Source organism: Ranitomeya variabilis, chromosome 3 (assembly GCF_051348905.1).
Source record: "Ranitomeya variabilis isolate aRanVar5 chromosome 3, aRanVar5.hap1, whole genome shotgun sequence".
NCBI lineage: Eukaryota > Metazoa > Chordata > Amphibia > Anura > Dendrobatidae > Ranitomeya > Ranitomeya variabilis.
Genome location: NC_135234.1, coordinates 307,063,579 through 307,086,420, shown reverse-complemented (window position 1 = coordinate 307,086,420; position 22,842 = coordinate 307,063,579). Strand labels below are relative to the sequence as shown.

General features: G+C 49.3%; 2 protein-coding genes and 1 long non-coding RNA gene across 5 annotated transcripts in view; 2 read left to right on the top strand and 1 right to left on the bottom strand.

Moving 5' to 3' along the window:
• SCMH1 (Scm polycomb group protein homolog 1) overlaps positions 1-22,842 on the top strand; it is a 434,218-nt gene that overhangs the window by 131,749 nt on the left and 279,627 nt on the right. The gene's annotated exons all lie outside the window — the stretch shown is intronic.
• LOC143818186 (uncharacterized) lies at positions 2,430-3,014 on the bottom strand. The gene is made up of 2 exons (XR_013224369.1): positions 2,904-3,014; positions 2,430-2,609 (listed from the first exon to the last, which is right to left on the bottom strand). It is a non-coding gene; the product is annotated as an uncharacterized LOC143818186 (long non-coding RNA).
• Positions 17,442-21,700, top strand: LOC143815886 (uncharacterized). The gene is made up of 6 exons (XM_077295616.1): positions 17,442-17,477; positions 18,605-18,664; positions 18,744-18,818; positions 19,134-19,332; positions 19,487-19,649; positions 20,418-21,700. Exons 2-6 carry the CDS (start codon positions 18,620-18,622, stop codon positions 21,394-21,396), a joined length of 1,461 nt encoding a protein of 486 aa, XP_077151731.1. The 5' UTR covers positions 17,442-17,477; positions 18,605-18,619; the 3' UTR covers positions 21,397-21,700.

Sequence of the window (22,842 nt, the reverse complement as noted above, 5' to 3'; positions counted from 1 at the left end):
CTGTATGGAGCATCTTATAGGGCCATAACGTTTGTGCAGCACTATAAGGGGCAAATATCTTTATAGAGCATCTTATGTGGCCATAATCAGCATTTGTGCAGCATTATATTGGGCAAATGTGTCTATGGAGCATTTTACGGGGCCTTTATTAACCTTTATGCAGGATTATATGGGGCATATTTTAATATGGAACATCTTATGGGGCCATAGTGAACAGTATGGAGCATTATATGGGGCTCCTGATTCAATATGGATATTCAAAGACACTTAACCTACTGATGTCTCAATTAATTTTACTTTTATTGGTATCTATTATTACTTTTGACATTTACTGGTAGCTGCTGCATTTTCCCCCCTAGGCTTATACTCGAGTCAATAAGTTTTCCCAGTTTTTTGTGGCAAAATTAGGGGGGTCGGCTTCTACTCGGGTCGGCTTATACTCGAGTATATACGGTTTATATATATATATATATATATATATATATATATATATATATATATATATATATATATATATATATATACATATATATATATATATATATATGTGTATATACATATATATATATGTGTATATACATATATATATATATATATGTGTATATACATATATATGTATGTGTATATGCATATATATGTATGTGTGTGTATGTATATATATATATATATATTATATATATATTTGTCTAAGGGGTACTTCCGTCTGTTTGTCTGTAACGGAAATCCCGGGTCGCCGATTGGTCGCGGCCGGCTGGCCGCGACCAATCAGCGACAGGCACAGTCCGGGCGTGAATTGGCCTCTCCCTACTTCCGTCCAGTCAGTGCCCCCTCCATACTCCCCTCCAGTCAGCACACACATAGCGTTTTAGGACTTCGTTACACCGCGGCATAACGCGGTGTAATGCAGTCCGTTAACGCTGACATTAACCATGTAAGTGTGCCCAACTTTTTACTATTGATGCTGCGGATGCAGCATCAATAGTAAAAACATACATAATAATAATAATAATAATAATAATAAAACATTCTCACCTTCCGGCGCCTTTCCCGCTCCTCCTCACGACGCTCCAGTCCCCAGGATGCATTCTAGCAATGACCAGAGATGACGTAGCGGTCTCGCGACACCACTACATCATCACTTGTTATTGCCGCAAGGCATTACTGGGAACGGAGCGTCGCGACGAGCATCGCTAAAGGCCTGACTTGGATCCCGGGGCCGCCAGAAGGTGAGTATGTAACTATTTTTTATTTTAATTGTTTTTTCTTGACATGGATATGGTGCCCACATTGCTATATACCACGTGGGCTGTGTTATATATATTACTTGGCGGTGCTATATACTACGTGGGCTGTCTTATATACTGCGTGGGCTATGTTATATACTATGTAGCTGTGCTATATACTACGTGGCTGTGCAATATACTACGTGGCTGTGTTATATGCTACGGGGCTGTGCAATATACTACGTGGCTGTGCAGTATACTACGTGGCTGTGCTATATACTAGTAAAACAAATGCTGATAAACAGCAAAAAGGTCAACAATAGAATCTAGCAAAGCAAATAACCTTAATTCCTTATTGATGAGATAAATTAAAACATCAAGTTTTATTTAAACTGGATTAAAACCATGACACAACTACAACAGAGAGACACATATAACACATAACCGTGCTCTTTAGTCTGACCCTGAATAGGGATACTTTAACAGGCTCTGCTTGACAGCGGAGGTTGGCACCCTATACACAAAAACGAGACTGGCGCCCCGACTCGTCGGCGGCTGACCCTATTACTCCTGCAATATGCCCTAGGCAAAGTGACTCATGCTCACTATCATTTGTAACCAACAGGAAAATTATAGACCAGTTAAAGGAGCAAATGAGTATAGCTATACATTGCACATATGGGGCTCCTGGTGGCAGGGTGAGAGACATGGACTAAGGCTACGTTCACATTTGCGTTGTGCGACGCAGCGTCGGCGACGCAACGCACAATGCAAACAAAAACGCAGCAAAACGCACGCTAAAACGCTGCGTTTTGCGACGCATGCGTCCTTTTTGGCCGAAAGTTGGACGCAAAATAAATGCAACTTGCTGCATCCTGTGCGCCCTGACGCGTGCGCCGCAAAAAACGCATGTGTCAAAAAACGCATCACAACTAGTGTTGAGCGATACCTTCCGATATCGGAAAGTATCGGTATCGGAAAGTATCGGCCGATACCGTCAAAGTATCGGATCTAATCCGATACCGATACCCGATCCCAATGCAAGTCAATGGGACGAAAATATCGGAATTAAAATAAACCCTTTATAAACTTGTAGGTTCATTCTACATGAAGGAAAACAACTAAGAATAATGTAGGATGTATTGGGGGACGTGGCGGAGACATTAAAGGCACAGAGGTTTAGCCCAATGTAATAGAATAGCAGGATTTTGTTTTGTTTTTTATGACGTTCGGCGGTAGAAAGATTTTGACTATGTTAATTTTTTTTTTATTTTGTCAGATATTGATGTTTCACTACTTCCACGCCCTTCACCTTCTTTTTTACTTCTCCCACACTTTCTTCTTCATTATCTTCATCATCAGCTTCTTTGACATCAACTTCTTCACCTTATTAATAATAATAATCTTTATTTTTATATAGCGCTAACATATTACGCAGCGCTTTACAGTTTGCACACATTATCATCGCTGTCCCCGATGGGGCTCACAATCTAAATTCCCTATCAGTATGTCTTTGGAATGTGGGAGGAAACCGGAGAACCCGGAGGAAACCCACGCAAACACGGAGAGAACATACAAACTCTTTGCAGATGTTGTCCAAGGTGGGATTAGAACCCAGGACTCCAGCGCTGCAAGGCTGCTGTGCTAACCACTGCGCCACCGTGCTGCCCATTCATTCACCTTATTCATCTTCTACCTATTATTTTTTTGGTTACATTGTTCATATTCTTTTTATTTTACTATTATCTTCATCATATTCTACTTCTTCATCATATTCTTATTTGTGACAGGCATTCCCGTAGTTGTTATCTCTAAAAGTTTGAAGATTACACCTTCCGTTCTGCCTGTCACAAAAGAGTTACATTTGTCCGCGTTCAGTTTGGCCTGCAGCATCAGGCTTTATCCAGGGGCACCACGAGGAGGAACGGACTCACCCCCATACACTGCTTAGTCTTCTTCTGCTTATAATTTGGATAATATTTTTTGCTCTGATATTTAGTGTTATGCTTAATGTTCTTCTGCTCTTTGTTCTGCAGCCTCTTGTTCTTCTGCTTCTCGGTCTTCCAGGTCGTCGTCGTCTCCAGGGTCGTCGTCTCCGGGGTCGTCGTCATCGGGGTGGTCTTCAGGGTCGTCGTGTCCGGGGTCGTCGTCATCAGGGTGGTCTTCAGGGTCATCATCTCCAGGGTCGGCGTCATCACGGTGGTTGTCGCCTCTGGTGTCGTCGTCATCTTAGGGGTGGTCTTCCGGGTCATCGTGTTTAGTCTCTTGAACTTGGAAATGTAGCAGAAGGTACAAGAAGGCTGAGAAAATGCCGAGAACCAGCTGATGGAACTGGAACTCGGATGGCTACCCGAAGGTCCAAGAGCCAATGGAACTACCGAGGACCAGCTGACGTTACTGGAACCCGGTTACTAAGCAGGAGGTACCCGTGCCTGAAAGCACTACCAAGGACCACCTGACGTTGGTGGAACTCGGATTCCCAGAGGGAGGCACCTAAGCCAAAGGCTCTGCCCGGAACCAGCTGACGGTACTGGAACCAGGATGGGGAGCAGAAGGTACAAGAGCAAAAGACACTGCCGAGAACCAGCTGACGGTGCTGGAACCCGGATGGGTAGCCGAAGGTCCAAGAGCCAATGGAACTACCGAGGACCAGCTGACGTTACTGGAACCCGGTTACTAAGCAGGAGGTACCCGTGCCTGAAAGCACTACCAAGGACCACCTGACGTTGGTGGAACTCGGATTCCCAGAGGGAGGCACCTAAGCCAAAGGCTCTGCCCGGAACCAGCTGACGGTACTGAAACCAGGATGGGGAGCAGAAGGTACAAGAGCAAGTGTCTGCGTGGCTTTTGCAGGACACGATGCCGGCTGCACAGCAGGGGAACAGCTGGCGGTGACCCCACTGACACATTGGCTGGTGTTTTTCTCTGTGCAGCTAGCAGTACCGGGCCCCAACTGGCGGTTTTGGAGCCCGGGCTCTGCAGGGGGAGCAGAGTGTAGGCCGAAGCCTAATTGAACCAATTTCAAAGGTAACCTTTAACCCCCCTCAGGGGTTACAAAGTAGAAGAGCCACAGCTTATGCAGCAGTAGTGCTGCACAAGTCAAAGGTTGCTCTTTTAATTTTGCTCCTTGCACACGCTGAATGAAACACGTATAACATTTAGCCCTTTATACAGTCAAACTGTGTTGGAGGCGTGAGTTCCCTTTGTAATGAGACGCAGCACAGATGTCAAGAATCCCACCTTGGTGCTGGGTGCAGCCTCCTGAGCGTTGTTATTTGCTGTACAGGAGTCTGCGCTGTCGTGTTATCCCCTGGCCTAGCGCTGTTAGCGCTGCCCATCTTCTGACATCATTTAATGTCGGCCGGTGCGGTTCGCGAAGACCATGAATCCCAGCCCCGCAGTGTCTTAACATTGTTAAAACACTGCGGGGCTGGGATTCATGGCCTGGCGCAGCACATATGTTCGCGTCTCACACTCGGGTCCTTACACCCGCTTCAGACTGTGTGGCGTCAGCTGATCCCTTATCGCATGCCACGGCCATGAAGCCGCACAGTCTGAAGAAGGCGGAAGGAGATGAGGGACAGGCGAACTGATGCACTGATCATGCCCATCATTCACACCCTCGCAGTCCCAATAAATAAGACACCGAGGGGCGTTGTGTGGGTCAGGGCGGCCGCAGAGGCGCAGTCAGCCAAACAATGATGCCAGAAGACGGGCAGCGCTACCAAGGGGGTTGCAGCGTGTCATTACAAAGGAAAGTCACACCACCGGGACGGTTAAATGGTCACACAGAGGACACATTTTAGACGTGTTTTCAGTTCCACATGTGCGAGGAGAATACGTTTATGAGCCACCTTGCACACATGCAGCATTACCGCTGTACAAGGTGGCCTTAAAAACGTACAAACGCCTGGGGGAGGGGGGACAGGTTCCCTTCAATTTCAGTTCTTGTGTCTGCGTGGCTTTTGCAGGACACGATGCCGGCTGCACAGCAGGGGAACAGCTGGCGGTGCTGAACCCCACTGACACATTGGCTGGTGTTTTTCTCTGTGCAGCTAGCAGTACCGGGCCCCAACTGGCGGTGGAGCAGAGTGTAGGCCGAAGCCTAATTGAACCAATTTCAAAGGTAACCTTTAACCCCCCCTCAGGGGTTACAAAGTAGAAGAGCCACAGCTTATGCAGCAGTAGTGCTGCACAAGTCAAAGGTTGCTCTTTTAATTTTGCTTCTTGCACACGCTGAAAGGAACACGTATAACATTTAGGCCCTTACACAGTCAAACAGATTTTGAGGCGTGAGTTCCCTTCGTAAAGAGACGCAGTACAGCTGGCAAAAATGCCACCTTGGCGCTTTGCGCGGCCTCCTGAGCATCGTTATTTGTTGCACAGGAGTCTGCGCTTTTGTGCTATCCCTTGGCCTTGCGCTGTTAGCGCTGACCATCCTCTGACATCATGTTATGTCGGCTGTTGCGGTTTGCGATGACCATGAATCCCAGCCCCCCAGTGTCTTAACATTGTTAAAACACTGCGGGGCTGGGATTCATGGCCTGGCGCAGTACATATGTTCGCCTCTCGCTTGGGTTCTTACACCCGCTTCAGACTATGCGGCGTCAGCTGATCCCTTATCGCATGCCACGGCCATGAAGACGCACAGTCCGAAGAAGGCGGAAGGAGATGAGGGACAGGCGAAGAAATGCACCGTTCATGCCCATAAATCACACCCTCGCAGTCCCAATAAATAAGACACCGAGGGGCGTTGTGTAGGGCAAGGCGGCCGCAGAGGCGCAGGCAGCCAAACAATGATGCCAGAAGACGGGCAGCGCTACCAAGGAGCTTGTTGCGTGTCAATACAAAGGAAAATCACACCTGAGGGACGTTTTAATGGTCGCAGAGGACTCATTTTTAGACGTGTTCACTTCAACATGGGCAAGGAGAATAAGTTTCTGAGCCACCTTGCACACATGCAGCATTACTGTCGTACAAGGTGGCTGTAAAACGTAAAAACGCCTGGGGGAGGGGGGACAGGTTTCCTTCAATTTCAGTTCTTGTGTCTGCGTGGCTGTTGCAGGACACGTTGCCGGCTACACAGCAGGGGAACAGCTGGCGGTGCTGAACCCCACTGACACATTGGCTGGTGTTTGGCTCTGTGCAGCTAGCACATCTGGGCCCCAACTGGCGGTGTTAGAGCCCAGGGTCAGCAGGAGGAGGAGAGGGAGCAGAGTGTAGGCCGAAGCCTGCACTGGAGCAAGTTGAAAGGGAAACTTTAACCCCCCCCCCAGGCGTTTGTAGCTGAAAGAGCCATCGTGTACAGCACTAATGCTGGAAAAGGTAAACTTAGCTCTTTTAATTATGGTCCTTGCACATGCTGAACCTAACACTTATAAAAAGTGTCCCCTCCTACCGTGATACCGTCCGGTAGGTGGAACTTTCCTTTGTGATGTGACGCAGCACAGCCGTCATTCTTACCCCCTTGGCGCCGTGCGCCGCCTCCTCAGCGTTGTTTGAATCAGTCCCAGAGCCTGCGCTGTTAGGTTAGCCCTTGGCCATGCACACATTTTGCGCTGCCCGTCTTCTGACATCATTTGGTGTCAGGCTGGCTGCGCCTGTGCGGCCGCGCTGGCCGAGAGCCCGCCTCGTACTGTCTTCTGATTTAATCCCACTGGGGGCCTGAGATCCATGGACATGCGCAGTGCATATCTGAACCTCCACCTCTCACTCATCTCCCTACGGCTTCTTCAGACTGTGCGGTGTCACGGCCGTGGCATGCTATTAGGGACCAGCTGACACCGCACAGTTTGAAGAAGCCGTAGGGAGATGAGTGAGAGGTGGAGGTTCAGATATGCACTGCGCATGTCCATGGATCTCAGGCCCCCAGTGGGATTAAATCAGAAGACAGTACGAGGCGGGCTCTCGGCCAGCGCGGCCGCACAGGCGCAGCCAGCCTGACACCAAATGATGTCAGAAGACGGGCAGCGCAAAATGTGTGCATGGCCAAGGGCTAACCTAACAGCGCAGGCTCTGGGACTGATTCAAACAACGCTGAGGAGGCGGCGCACGGCGCCAAGGGGGTAAGAATGACGGCTGTGCTGCGTCACATCACAAAGGAAAGTTCCACCTACCGGACGGTATCACGGCAGGAGGGGACACTTTTCATAAGTGTTAGGATCAGCATGTGCAAGGAGCACCACGAAAAGAGGCACTTTTTCCCTTTGCATCATTACTGCTGCACAAGGTGGCTCCTTCAGTAACAAACGCCTGGGGGGGGGGGGGGACAGGTTCCCTTAAATTTAACTTGTTGTGCCTGCGTGGCGGTCGCAGTACACGTTGCCGGCTGCACAGCAGGGGAACAGCTGGCGGTGCTGAACCCCACTAACGCATTGGCGAGGTGTTTGGCTCTGTGCGGACAGCACTTCTGGACGGCAACTAGCGGTGTTAGAGCCCAGGGACAGGTGGAGGAGGAGGAGGTGGAGGAGGTAGGAGGAGGTAGGAGGGATTGCCACACACACAGCAGGGGAACAGCTGACGTTACTGAACCCCAATAACAGAGGAGGGACTGTTGGGACTGTGCGTACAGCACTACTGGACGGCAACTAGCGGTGTTGGAGCCCAGGGACAGGTGGAGGAGGAGGAGGTGGAGGAGGTAGGAGGAGGTAGGAGGGATTGCCACACACACAGCAGGGGAACAGCTGACGTTACTGAACCCCAATAACAGAGGAGGGACTGTTGACTGTGCGTACAGCACTACTGGACGGCAACTAGCGGTGTTGGAGCCCAGGGACAGGTGGAGGAGGAGGAGGTGGAGGAGGTAGGAGGGATTGCCACACACACAGCAGGGGAACAGCTGACGTTACTGAACCCCAATAACAGAGGAGGGACTGTTGGGACTGTGCGTACAGCACTACTGGACGGCAACTAGCGGTGTTGGAGCCCAGGGACAAGTGGAGGAGGAGGAGGTGGAGGAGGTAGGAGGAGGTAGGAGGGATTGCCACACACACAGCAGGGGAACAGCTGACGTTACTGAACCCCAATAACAGAGGAGGGACTGTTGACTGTGCGTACAGCACTACTGGACGGCAACTAGCGGTGTTGGAGCCCAGGGACAGGTGGAGGAGGAGGAGGTGGAGGAGGTAGGAGGGATTGCCACACACACAGCAGGGGAACAGCTGATGTTACTGAACCCCAATAACAGAGGAGGGACTGTTGGGACTGTGCGTACAGCACTACTGGACGGCAACTAGCGGTGTTGGAGCCCAGGGACAGGTGGAGGAGGAGGAGGTGGAGGAGGTAGGATGGATTGCCACACACACAGCAGGGGAACAGCTGACGTTACTGAACCCCAATAACAGAGGAGGGACTGTTGACTGTGCGTACAGCACTACTGGACGGCAACTAGCGGTGTTGGAGCCCAGGGACAGGTGGAGGAGGAGGAGGTGGAGGAGGTAGGAGGAGGTAGGAGGGATTGCCACACACACAGCAGGGGAACAGCTGACGTTACTGAACCCCAATAACAGAGGAGGGACTGTTGACTGTGCGTACAGCACTACTGGACGGCAACTAGCGGTGTTGGAGCCCAGGGACAGGTGGAGGAGGAGGAGGTGGAGGAGGTAGGAGGGATTGCCACACACACAGCAGGGGAACAGCTGACGTTACTGAACCCCAATAACAGAGGAGGGACGGTTGGGACTGTGCGTACAGCACTACTGGACGGCAACTAGCGGTGTTGGAGCCCAGGGACAGGTGGAGGAGGTAGGAGGAGGTAGGAGGGATTGCCACACACACAGCAGGGGAACAGCTGATGTTACTGAACCCCAATAACAGAGGAGGGACTGTTGACTGTGCGTACAGCACTACTGGACGGCAACTAGCGGTGTTGGAGCCCAGGGACAGGTGGAGGAGGAGGAGGTGGAGGAGGTAGGAGGGATTGCCACACACACAGCAGGGGAACAGCTGACGTTACTGAACCCCAATAACAGAGGAGGGACTGTTGGGACTGTGCGTACAGCACTACCGGACGGCAACTAGCGGTGTTGGAGCCCAGGGACAGGTGGAGGAGGAGGAGGTGGAGGAGGTAGGAGGGATTGCCACACACACAGCAGGGGAACAGCTGACGTTACTGAACCCCAATAACAGAGGAGGGACTGTTGACTGTGCGTACAGCACTACCAGGCAACAACTAGCGGTGTTGGAGCCCAGGGACAGGAGGAGAAGCAGAGGAACACAATGTACGCCGAAGCCTGATTGGAGAAAGTCGAAAGGGAACCTTTAACCCCCCCCCCAAGGCGTTTGTAGCTGAAAGAGCCAGCTTGTGCAGCAAAAAAGATGCAAAAGGAAAAGGTGGCTCTTTTCATGATGCTCCTTGCAAACACAGAACTAAACACTTATAAAATGTGTCCCCTGATACCGTGTGACCGTCCCGGAGGTGGGACTTTCCTTCGTAATATGACGCAGCACAGCCGTCATTCCTACCCCCTTGGCGCCGTGCCCCGGCTCCTCAGCGTTGTTTGATTCCGTCCCGGAGCCGGCGCTGTTATGTTATCCCTTGGCCAGGCACACTTAGCGCTGCCCATCTTCTGACATCATTTGGTGTCAGGCTGGCTGCGCCTGTGCGGCCGCGCTGGCCGAGAGCCCGCCTCGCAGTGTCTTCTGATTTAATCCCACCGCGGGCCTGAGATCCGTGGCCATGCGCAGTGCATATCCTTGCCTCTCACTCCCCTCCCTACGGCTTCTTAAGACTGTGCGGTGTCACGGCCGTGGCATGCTATTAGGGACCAGCTGACACCGCACAGTCTGAAGAAGCCGTAGGGAGATGAGTGAGAGGTGGAGGTTCAGATATGCACTGCGCATGTCCATGGATCTCAGGCCCCCAGTGGGATTAAATCAGAAGACACTGCGAGGCAGGCTCTCGGCCAGCGCGGCCGCACAGGCGCAGCCATCCTGACACCAAATGATGTCAGAAGACGGGCAGCGCTAAGTGTGCCTGGCCAAGGGATAACTAAACAGCGCAGGCTCCGGGACAGAATCAAACAACGCTGAGGAGCCGGGGCACGGCGCCAAGGGGGTAGGAATGACGGCTGTGCTGCGTCATACTACGAAGGAAAGTCCCACCTCCGGGACGGTCACACGGTATCAGGGGACACATTTTATAAGTGTTAAGTTCTGCGTGTGCAAGGAGCTAAACAAAAATAGCTACCTTTTCCTTGTGCAGCATTACTGCTGTACAAGGTGGCTCTTTCAGTAACAAACGCCTTGGGGGGGGGGGGGACAGGTTCCCTTACATTTCAGTTGTTGTGTCAGCGTGGCGGTCGCAGGACACATTGCCGGCTACACAGCTGGGGATCCGCTGACGTTACTGAAACCCAATAACACTGGGTCGTATGTTTTGACTGTGCAGACGGCACTTCTGAGCCTCAACTGGCGGTGTTGGAGCCCAGGAATTTAAGTTCAGGTGGTAGAAAGATGAACACAACAGGAGACCTGGATAGTGTAGACAGTCACCTAATTATTTAATCAGGAAGAGGAGTGGCAAATTCCTGCGAGATCCAGGCCTTGTTCATTTTCAGGAAAGTAAGCCGGTCAACGTTATCGGAAGATAGTCGCATGCGACGGTCAGTTAGTACACCACCTGCAGCACTAAAGACACGTTCCGATAATACACTGGCCGCAGGGCAAGACAGCACCTCCAATGCATACTGGCTTAGCTCTGGCCATGTATCCAGCTTTGAGACCCAAAACTTGAAAGGGGAAGAGAGCCGTCTGGGAGTACAGCAAGAGGGCAAGACATGTAGTCTGTCACCATCTGAAGGAACCGTTGCCTCCTGCTGACTGGAGCCGTCTGTGATGGTGTAGACTTTTGTGGCGGGCACAGAAAACTGTGCCACAGTTGGGCCATACTGGTCTTGCCTTGGGCAGAGGCACTGCTTCTGCTCCCTCTTTGTGCAGAGCCTCCACCACTGCCTGGACGCACTGAGCTGCTTTGGAATGCACTAGCAGCACTTCTCTCAGTTGGAATGGAGAAGATGATGGAATTGACCAGTGTGTCTTGGTACTCCCGCATTTTTCGCTCCCGGTTCAACGGTGTGATGAGGCTTTCTACGTTGTCCCGGTAGCGAGGATCGAGGAGGGTGAACACCCAATAATCAGACATGTTGAGAATGTGGGCGATGCGGCGGTCGTTTCTCAGGCACTGCAGCATGTAATCCACCATGTGCTGCAGACTGCCAACTGCCCAAGAAACGCTGTCCCCTGCTGGAGGCGTGATCTCTGCCCGCTCGTCATCACCCCACCCTCGCTGTACAGACTGAGTACTGGACAATTGTGTAACTCCCTCCTCTGGACGGATGTCTTCCTCCTCCATTGACTCCTCCTCATCCTCCTCACAAACTGTCCCCTGCCTACGCGTTTGTGAGGAACCACGTGGCGCTGACTGTCCAGAAGATGATGGAAATGCTGAATCCTCATCCTCCACCTCTTCCACAACATCATCCCTTAGCGCTTGCAGTGATTTTTCAAGCAGGCAGATAAGGGGGACAGTCATGCTGACTAGTGCATCATCTGCACTCGCCATCCGCGTGGAATAATCAAAGGGACGCAAAACCTGGCAGACGTCATTCATAGTGGCCCACTCTGTGGTTGTGAAGTCTGTACGGCGCTGACTGCGACTTTTTTGCGCCTGAAGCAGCTGGTACTCCATTACAGCTTGCTGCTGCTCACACAACCGCTCCAACATATGTAACGTGGAATTCCACCTGGTAGGTAGGTCACATATGATGCGATGTTCCGGCAGGCGGTGTCGGCGCTGCAGAGCCGCAATGCGCGCTTTTGCCGTGCTGGAACGCCGCAAGTGAGCACACTCTAGGCGGACCTTGTGCAGCAGTGCATCAAGATCCGGATAGTCCCTCAGAAAACTCTGCACGACCAAATTGAGCACATGTGCCAGACATGGGATGTGAGTGAGGTTGCCGAGGCCCAGAGCTGCCACCAGATTTCGGCCATTATCACACACTACCATGCCTGGCTGGAGATTCGCTGGCACAAACCACACATCGCTCTCCTGCTTGATGGCATTCCAGAGCTCCTGCGCTGTGTGGCTTCGATTCCCCAAATAAATTAATTTCAAGACGGCCTGTTGACGTTTGGCCACGGCTGTGCTCATGTCGGTCGTAACAGGTACACGTTCATCACGGGTCCATGTGGAGGTGGACTGTGACGGCTCCTGCAGCGATGATTCTGAGGAACTGGTGTAGGAGGAGGAGTCAATGCGTACAGAATGGATTCCTGCAATCCTTGGAGTGGGCAGGACACGTCCTGCGCCACTCGCACGGTCTGTACCCGGCTCAACGACATTAACCCAATGGGCAGTGAGGGAAAGGTATCGCCCCTGTCCATGTTGACTGGTCCACGCATCGGTGGTGAGGTGGACCTTGCTACTGACGGCGTTCAGTAGCGCGTGTTTTATGTGTCCCTCCACATGCTTGTGCAGGGCAGGGACGGCTTGCCTGCTGAAGTAAAAGCGGCTGGGCACATTGTACTGTGGGACTGCCAATGACATCAAGTCACGGAAGCTGTCAGTCTCCACCAGCCTGAATGACAGCATTTCCATTGACAGAAGTTTGGCAATGCCTGCAGTCAGAGCCTGTGCTCGTGGGTGGTTTGCTGAGAAAGGCCGCCTTTTCTCCCATGCCTGTACTACCGATGGCTGTAGACTGGGCTGGGAGTGTGTGGATGACTGGGAAAGTGGTGCTGCGGGTGGAATTACAGCGGGTCGCTGGACAACAGGGCCAGAGGTTCTTCCACGGCGATCCTGGGAGGAAGCCGAACCAGCTGTGTGTGAGCTGGAGGAAGAGGCAACACGAGCTGAAGAGGTGGTAGCTGCCGCTGTTGTTTGGCCTAGCTCTTCAGTGTGTTTTTGTAACTCCGCCGCGTGCCTGTTGCGCACATGTTTCCACATGTTGGAGGTATTGAGGTTGCTGACATTTCGACCTCTTTTTACTTTGTGATGACACACCTTGCATTTGACATAGCAAATGTCATCTGCAACTGTGTCAAAAAAGGACCAGGCACTGCAAGTCTTGGGAGCGCCCTTTTTGGCTTTTGGAAGAGACATGCTCCTAACGGGTGCCAAAGCGGAGGCTGCAGGATCCGCAGTCTTCCCCCTCCCTCTCCCTCTTTGGGCCGTATGGGGAATCTCTTCCTCAGAGCTGCTCCCACCACCTTCCTGTCCCTCACGCCAAGATGGATCAAGGACCTCATCATCTACACTACCCTCTGCCCCCAACTGCTCCTCCTGGGTAGTCTCAGCAGCAGAGCACGCACCAGTAAGTGGCACCTGAGTGTCATCATCAGCTGATGCGGCCTGCGATGTGGTGAACGGAGCCACTGGCCCACCCGCCTCTTCAGAGGAAGAGAGAAAAAGCTGTTGGGCATCACTGCACCCTGCCGCTTCTTCCATTTCCCCAATGCTGCTTGGCTGGCCCCCTGTTTCCAAGCCAAGAGATTCAGAGAACAGAAGTAGAGACGGCTCCTGTCCTGGGCTCTCTGTCTGCCTGGGCAATTTGGCAGGTGGTGAAGAGACAGATGGCTGCTCTCCAGTGCTCTGTGTCTGAGAGGATGTGGCACTAATTGAAGTTGATGCATTAGCTGCCATCCATCCGACAACGGCTTCAATTTGTTCTTCACGCAGCAGCGGTGTACGGCGCTCTGCCACAAAGCTGCGCATGAATGACTGTTCCCTTGTGAAAGTGGGTGCTGATGAGTCACCGGTGCCCGCAGCAGGCACAGAATCCCCACGTCCCCTCCCTGCTCCGCGCCCACGCCCACGTGCCTTACTCACTGCCTTCTTCATCTTGGTTGACTGATAAAGATAAGCAGAAAAGTACTAACGGATTTGTGTGCTTATTCCTGAACAACTCCTCCTAACAGGTATAAGAAACACTAATTTTCTAAAGTGTGGACTAGACTTTAATATGAGCTGATGTGGCCTACACAAATGTAAAGTGGTGTCACTGGTGTGTTTGGTGAACTTTATTATTTATTTATTTTTTGGGGGCTGAACTGACAACAGATAGAGCTGCAGTCACACGGAGACCGTGCAGACAGACGTAAACGGCGCTGCAAGGCCCCAAAACCCTCCTCTACGTTATCCTATGTAGTGTTTTTCCACAAGTTAGCTGGAGACGGGTGGAAAGACACTAATAGGAATTTTTTGAAAAAATGTGCAGCAGCCTGCACTACTTAAAACAAAATGAAAATTAATTTGGCGGTATGACGCAGTGAAGAACCCTGAGCTGGAGACAACCAGGCTATGGCTGCTCACAGACTACAGGGCGAGCTGCAGTCACACGGAGACCGTGCAGACAGCCGTAAACGGCGCTGCAAGGCCCAAAAACCCTCCTCTACGTTATCCTATGTAGTGTTTTTCCACAAATTAGCTGGAGACGGGTGGAAAGACACTAATAGGATTTTTTTGAATAAATTAGCAGCAGACTACACTACTTGAAAAAAAAAAAAGGACAGTATGAGGCAATGAACCACCCTCCCTGAACTGAATACAACCAGCTATGGATGGCCTATGTGGCTGCACTCAGACTAGAGAGTGGGCTGCACTCACACACACACACACACACAGACCTTGCAGATCGCTGTGAAAACAGCGCTACAAGGCAAAAGCAAGGTGAATAGTAGGTGAACACAGCGGTTGCTAAATTAGCCTTTGGAAAGCACAAAGAAGCAAATCGCTATCTCTAAACTGGCCCTCAGTCAGCAAACAGCGTCCTGTCACTAACTGAATTCACAGCAGAGTGATCGCAAAATGGCGCCAGCGACTTTTAAACTGCATCATGACATCATTTCAGCAGCCAATCACAGCCATGCCAGTAGTTTCATGCCCTCCATGCTGAACAGGATGTGCCCACACTTGAAATCATTCTCATTGGCTGAATTTGTGCATTTTGAATCTGGGAACTTCCGATTCCGGTATCCGATACGCGGCAAGTATCGGAATACCGGTATCGGAATTCCGATACCGCAAGTATCGGCCGATACCCGATACTTGCGGTATCGGAATGCTCAACACTAATCACAACGCATGTCCATGCGCCCCCATGTTAAATATAGGGGCGCATGCGGCGACGCAGCGGCGCCCGACGCTGCGTCGCACACCGCTAATGTGAACGTAGCCTTAGGCTACGTTCACATTTGCGGTGTGCGCCGCAGCGTCGTCGCAACAAAACGCATGCGTCGTGCGGCCCTATCTTTAACATTGGCGCCGCATGGGGCCGCATGTACATGCGTTATCATGCGTTGTGTTGCGTTGTACGCCGCATGCGGCGTTAGGGCGCACCTGTCAGGGCGCGGCAAACGCAACATGTTGCATTTTTCGGGCGGCGACGACCATTTAAAAAACGCATGCGTCGTGTTTGCGTCGTGTTTGCGTCGTCGATGCGCCTTTTCCCCATTGACTTGTATTGACAACGCAGACGACGCAAGTACTTGCGTCGTGGTGCGTTGTACGACGCATGCGTTTTCCAATAAAAAATGCAAAACATTGTCTAGACTTTGTCTAGACACTAAAAAAACACTATACAGGTCCTTCTCAAAAAATTAGCATATAGTGTTAAATTTCATTATTTACCATAATGTAATGATTACAATTAAACTTTCATATATTATAGATTCATTATCCACCAACTGAAATTTGTCAGGTCTTTTATTGTTTTAATACTGATGATTTTGGCATACAACTCCTGATAACCCAAAAAACCTGTCTCAATAAATTAGCATATTTCACCCGTCCAATCAAATAAAAGTGTTTTTTAATAACAAACAAAAAAACCATCAAATAATAATGTTCAGTTATGCACTCAATACTTGGTCGGGAATCCTTTGGCAGAAATGACTGCTTCAATGCGGCGTGGCATGGCGGCAATCAGCCTGTGACACTGCTGAGATGTTATGGAGGCCCAGCATGCTTCAATAGCGGCCTTAAGCTCATCCAGAGTGTTGGGTCTTGCGTCTCTCAACTTTCTCTTCACAATATCCCACAGATTCTCTATGGGGTTCAGGTCAGGAGAGTTGGCAGGTCAATTGAGCACAGTAATACCATGGTCAGTAAACCATTTACCAGTGGTTTTGGCACTGTGAGCAGGTGCCAGGTCGTGCTGAAAAATGAAATCTTCATCTCCATAAAGCATTTCAGCCAATGGAAGCATGAAGTGCTCCAAAATCTCCTGATAGCTAGCTGCATTGACCCTGCCCTTGATGAAACACAGTGGACCAACACCAGCAGCTGACATGGCACACCACACCATCACTGACTGTGGGTACTTGACACTGGACTTCAGGCATTTTGGCATTTCCTTCTCCCCAGTCTTCCTCCAGACTCTGGCACCTTGATTTCCGAATGACATGCAAAATTTGCTTTCATCAGAAAAAAGTACTTGGGACCACTTAGCAACAGTCCAGTGCTGCTTCTCTGTAGCCCAGGTCAGGCGCTTCTGCCGCTGTTTATGGTTCAAAAGTGGCTTTACCTGGGGAATGCGGCACCTGTAGCCCATTTCCTGCACACGCCTGTGCACGGTGGCTCTGGATGTTTCCACATCCAAGGTCTGGAATCGGTCCTTCTCCACAATCTTCCTCAGGGTCCGGTCACCTCTTCTCGTTGTACAGCGTTTTCTGCCACATTGTTTCCTTCCAACAGACTTACCATTGAGGTGCCTTGATACAGCACTCTGGGAACAGCCTATTTGTTGAGAAATTTCTTTCTGGGTCTTACCCTCTTGCTTGAGGGTGTCAATGATGGCCTTCTTGACATCTGTCAGGTCGCTAGTCTTACCCATGATGGGGGTTTTGAGTAATGAACCAGGCAGGGAGTTTTTAAAAGCCTCAGGTATCTTTTGCATGTGTTTCGAGTTAATTAGTTGATTCAGAAGATTAGGGTAATAGGTCATTTAGAGAACCTTTTCTTGATATGCTAATTTATTGAGACAGGTTTTTTGGGTTATCAGGAGTTGTATGCCAAAATCATCAGTATTAAAACAATAAAAGACCTGACAAATTTCAGTTGGTGGATAATGAATCTATAATATATGAAAGTTTAATTGTAATCATTACATTATGGTAAATAATGAAATTTAACACTATATGCTAATTTTTTGAGAAGGACCTGTATATATATATATAAAAAAAAAAGGGGTTTGGCATTGTCTTTCACAAGGCTATCTACAGAGAAGACTGACTGAAGGGAATCTGCTTTCCAAACCTGTAAGTATATATTTCTCTTTGCATATTTTTCATTCTGTGTTTTATTTCTTGATTTTTATTTAATTTGTGCAATGTTTGGTCTGTGCTATTGTACGGTTATGGCACTGTGGGTTGTTATTGAAAAATTGTTTTTTTTAATCTGGTTATGATGTACTTCTGGCGTTATATGCTGGCGTTTATTGTCTTCGGCCTTGCTTGGTTTTGGGTTGTTCAGGTGTCATGCGGTTGTTCAATGTCTTTTTTTGGGCTGATTTTTTCTTGTTAAATTTCTGGTGTGTGTCTTTTTCTGGTTTCTATTGTTGGGGGTAACTGTATGGCGTTTTCTTGGCTCATGTCTTGCTGTGTTTTATTATGCTGTTGGCATTTTTTTTTCTTTCCTTGAGTGTCTTTTCTTGCTGGTGGGGGGCTACATTTATGATGTTTCATTTGTATTGTATTGTTCCGTGCTGCTATGCCATTCTATTTTCAATTGTATTTTCCCTCTTTTTTTTTTTTTTTTTTTAATCTCTGATGGTTTTACGTCGTTTTCTGTATGGCATATATCTCCTTCCTTGACTGTTTGCATTGCCAAGTGTGTAGTATAATGGATTTTTTTTTTTTTTTTGGTGGGGCCCTTTTTTTAAAATTTCATGTGTTTTATTTTCTATTTGACTATGGTTTATCTTTTGGGTTGCTGTATTTTGTAACAGCGGTTGTCCCGTAATGTTTATTGCTTATTATCTAGAATGGTATTTATCGCCTTTTTCTGACTGATGTATTTCTGTGGTTAGATGTCACCAGATGGTGTTGTTTTGGATCATGTCTTGTTGTAATTGTAAATTATGGCGTTCATTAGTTTGCTATTTCATTGTGCCTTTTTTTTCCTGTAAGGTTTTTTTTGTACGTTTTTATAATTAAAAATTAGCACATAGGTGTCTATTTTTGCTTAATTTTGTTTGGGTCTATTCTTGTATTGTTTCTTCTATTGTATTCTCTTGCAATGTATGGCGTTGTGGTGTCGCTTTTTGAGTTTGCATTGTCCTATCAGTCAACAGTCAATTGTGGTTGTTTTAATTTTTTTGGCCTATTTTATTGTATGTGCCATTGTTAGCTTTTGATGTGATTTTTGGCTCATTTTTTCATTGCAGAGCAAACTTGCAAGAATGGCGAGTGAGTCTGAACATAGCCAATCGGCGCGGGGGAGTGCGGTGAGTAATTATGTCCAGTTGCTTACTATTCGCTGCCATTTGTAGCATTGACAATAATTTTTGTATACAATTTTTACAGGCTTCTTCAAGTGAGGGAGAAGGCACACAGCGGGAGCAGAGAGCTCGGGGCCAAGGTGTGGCGTCAGGCCGGCGAGTGAGTATTTTTTTTTTTTGTTTGTTTTGAGTAGCATCCTGCTGTGAGGAACATTACATTTCAGTAGCATCCTGGTTTCACTAGGGATGTTTACTAAGCTTAATTACATTATAGCTTTTCAGGGCAGCAAGTATTGGGGGAAGGTAATATAAAGTTGAACTCCCTGCACAAAAACATTCCAAAATACAGGTGTAGAAACCATCAATATACATACATCAAATGGCAAAGGATAGGGCAAAGGTACATATCATGACAGGTGCTGGTGGTTGTTAATATTTGCATATTTGTAACCTTTTTGTTTTCTAATTTTTCTAGGTTTCACAACGGGACCAAGGAGACAGTGGCATAGATGTGGAGCTCCTGATCTCCAGCATCCAGGAGCGTGGCCCGTTGTGGGACAGCCGTGACCCCCGGCACATGGACCAGGTGGTGTTGAGGCGTTTGTGGGTAGAGGTGGCAAAGTCGCTGTGGGATGGCTTTGACAGCGCTTCAGCCAAGGACAAAGGCAACTTTCGTGAGTATTGCTGATACGCTGCTATGACCCATCTTGCCAGGATAAACACAACCGTGTGTGATGCGATCAACGCCTAAACTTTGCATCGCACACGGTTGTTTTATCCTTTTAAAATGCTAAATATGTAACCTTTTTTTTTTCTTTGCATTCACAGTTAAAAAGTTGAGGACCAGATGGCGATCCATGAAGGACCGTTTCAATAAGGGGCTCCGTACTGAGGAGGAGCAATCTCGGAGTGGTGCTGCTGCGGCCAAGTCTGTGCCCTACAAATACCACAGGGCACTACAGTTCCTAAGACCGATCCTTGGCCGCCGACAGTAAGTATTTTGTCCACATACCATATTGCACAGCCACATTGTACATTGCCCAGACACATAGCATATTGCACAGCCACATAGTACATTGCCCAGCCACGTACATTGTGCATCCACATAGTACACGTTCTAGCCACGTATCCACATAGTATATTTCCCAGGCACATAGTGTATTGGCCATCCATGTAGTCAGCGTAGCATATTGGCCATCCACGTAACTTTTTCCCTAGTGGAATGGTATATAGCCCATTAGTAATTTTTTGGGTTAAGCGTGAGTCCTTGTAGTCCATGACAGGTTACGTTCTGAGTCAGGGTAGTTCTGATCGCAGGAATAATGATGACGTCTCGATCACATGATCCTAACGTCATGGCCGTTCCTGCGATCAGATCAGCAAAGTCACTGTGTATTTTTTTTATTTTTTTTTATTTTTTTTATCTTGACGTTAAATTTTATACTATTTTTGCGGCATAGGCAGCGTCAAGAAAGAGTTTTAGACAAAAATTTTTTTTACCCATGACAGTGGTATGCGGTCAAAAGGCTTTGGCAGCGGGAATGAACATTAATTTTCTGCCGTTGGTATGTCCATGATTGTTATCGTCAGCCATAACGGTCAGCTGGCGATAACAATCAGCAATTTATTATAGGCCACACAGACTGAGAGACAGAGAGGATTTGTATTGTTGTGTAATGTAATGTTAATTTTATTACAGGAGTTGGCGTATGTGATAGGTTATTAATTGAAGACTAATTTTTCCCTTATCTTTTCACAGGACACACAGCAGCACCCTCGAGCGAGCTCGCCCCGCAGGAGCGGACCTTCATGAATCGCCATCTGACCCGTCACAGCCCTCCCACAGCGACAGCAGGTTTGCACCACCATCTGGAGAACCGGCAGCCGGTCCATCAGGTGTTCCCTTGCCCGAGGCCTCTGGCGCACCTTCGTTCGGGAATTCCCGACAGCGCCAGCGGGCCTCGGACAGGCCAGCCATGCCCGAATTTTTGCATTTGAGCACGGTTTTCCAGAACTGTTTCAAGGCGTTGAGCGATAAAATGGACACTCGTCTGTCCAATATCGACCGGCGCCTTGAAACTATGGAATCCGAGCTCTCGAGTCCGGCCAAACATTTTTTTAGTACCATTGCTAAGGGCATGGTGGAACACCTTACGCCGGAACTCCAGATTTCGGTGATGCAGGCCTGCAACACTGCCTACGTGAGGGCTCTGCAGCAGGCTCGGGTCATGCAGTCAGCGACAATGCCCGTAGTGCCGTCGCTGGCTAGCATGACTCCGACTCCTGCTGCAGAGCCACTCCAGCCACCCCACCGAGGTCCACGTGCCGAGCTACGCCACCACAGGCACCATAGCATTGTGCCGCCGACTCCTGCTCCTGCCAGGCCCTCATCCTCCCGTAGCCGTCATTCTGGGGGAGCTGCCGCAGGAGAGAAGAGAAAAATGAAACGAAGGAGGACACACACGGAGGCTCTGGCTGCTCCAATACAGACACCAAGTGCGCGTCGGGGCTCTAGCCGCAGCAGGAGCAGCCAGGGCCAACCAAGAGCCTGGCAAAGGCTTGTGTTGCCTCCTCCCTCCCCTACAGATGTGGCGGTTTCATCACCAGTATACCCTGCGGAGGGTTTGGACCTGCCATCTAGCCTCCTGGACTCTGGCTCAGCATCCTCTTCCTCTCCCCATTCCCAAACACCAGAGACTTACCATTCACCGCTGGTAGCGGAGGTTGATACCCCATAAGTTTCTTTCCCCTTTTTTTTTCTGTTTCCCCCCAATAAAAATTGTTTGATTTAAAACAATATTTGTTCTTATTTTCCAGTATACTTCTCGGCAATTCACGCCGTGCGCCGTCTACACATATTTTGTGCTTCAAACACCTCATATATGCAATGTCAGACAGTATTTTTACAATTTTTATTTTGCCTTTTTTTGGGTGTCTCTCATTGCTGTATGAGGTGTTTACAAACACTAAAGTGTATGAGGTGTTTTCAAACACTAAGGGTACTGTCACACAGTGCCATTTTGATCGCTACGACGGTACGATTCGTGACGTTCTAGCGATATCCACAGAGGCGTAGCCAGGGTTTCAACTTAGGCTACATTCACACTAGCGTCGGGCTCGGCCCGTCGCCGTGCGTCGGGCCGAGGTCCCCGACGCTAGCGTTGTCCCCGCCGCACAACGGGGGCAGCGGATGCATTTTTCCCACGCATCCGCTGCCCCATTGTGAGGTGCGGGGAAGTGCGGGGAGGTGTGGGCGGAGTTCCGGCCGCGCATGCGCGGTCGGAAAAAGCGGACCGTCGGGAGCAGAAAACGTTACATGTAACGTTTTTTTCTCCCGACAGTCCGCTACCACACGCCCAAGCGTCGCAAAACGGACGCGACGTTTTGCAATGCGTCGCAAATGCGTCGCTAATGCGTCGCTAATGTTAGTCTATGACGAAAAAACGCATCCAGCAAGAACTTTTGCTGGATGCGTATTTTTGGCAAAACGACGCATTTGCGACGTATTGCAGTTAACGCTAGTGTGAAACTAGCCTTAGGGGGGGCGAAACATCTGAGTGGGCCCCTAACCAGCTAACCCTGATTACAGCTACGGTTGCGCACTCTAATTGTGAATATAGTGCAACCTCAGAATATGACCGCTCTGAAAATAAATCAATGTACAAAAACGAACTTTGATTTTACCGCCATATTGTGACGATATGCAACTTTGATGGTCGCAATACTGTGAGTGCCCCTATAACAATACAGTAATGCTTAAGTGCCCACTTTACATTTAATAATGTCCCCTACGTTCCCTCATGTACTGCTCCATTATACACAGCATGGTGAGCTTAAAGCTTCCCTATACACAGTATAAGGCCCCCACAGCTCCCCTATACACAGTATGGTGATCCTATAACTCCCCTTTATACAGTATGATGATCCCACTGCTCCCCTATAGAAAGTATGAGCCCAATGCTCCCCTATAGATAGTATGAGCCCAATGCTCCCCTATACACAGTATAATGCTGACAGATCTCCACTATAGAAAGTATAATGCCTCCCAGAGCTCCCCTATATACAGTGTAATGGGCCAACAGCTCCCATATGCACAATATGCCTTCACAGTTCCCTATACACAGTATGATTGGCCCGCAGCTCCCTTATACATAGTATGATGGGCTCGCAGCTCCCTTATATAC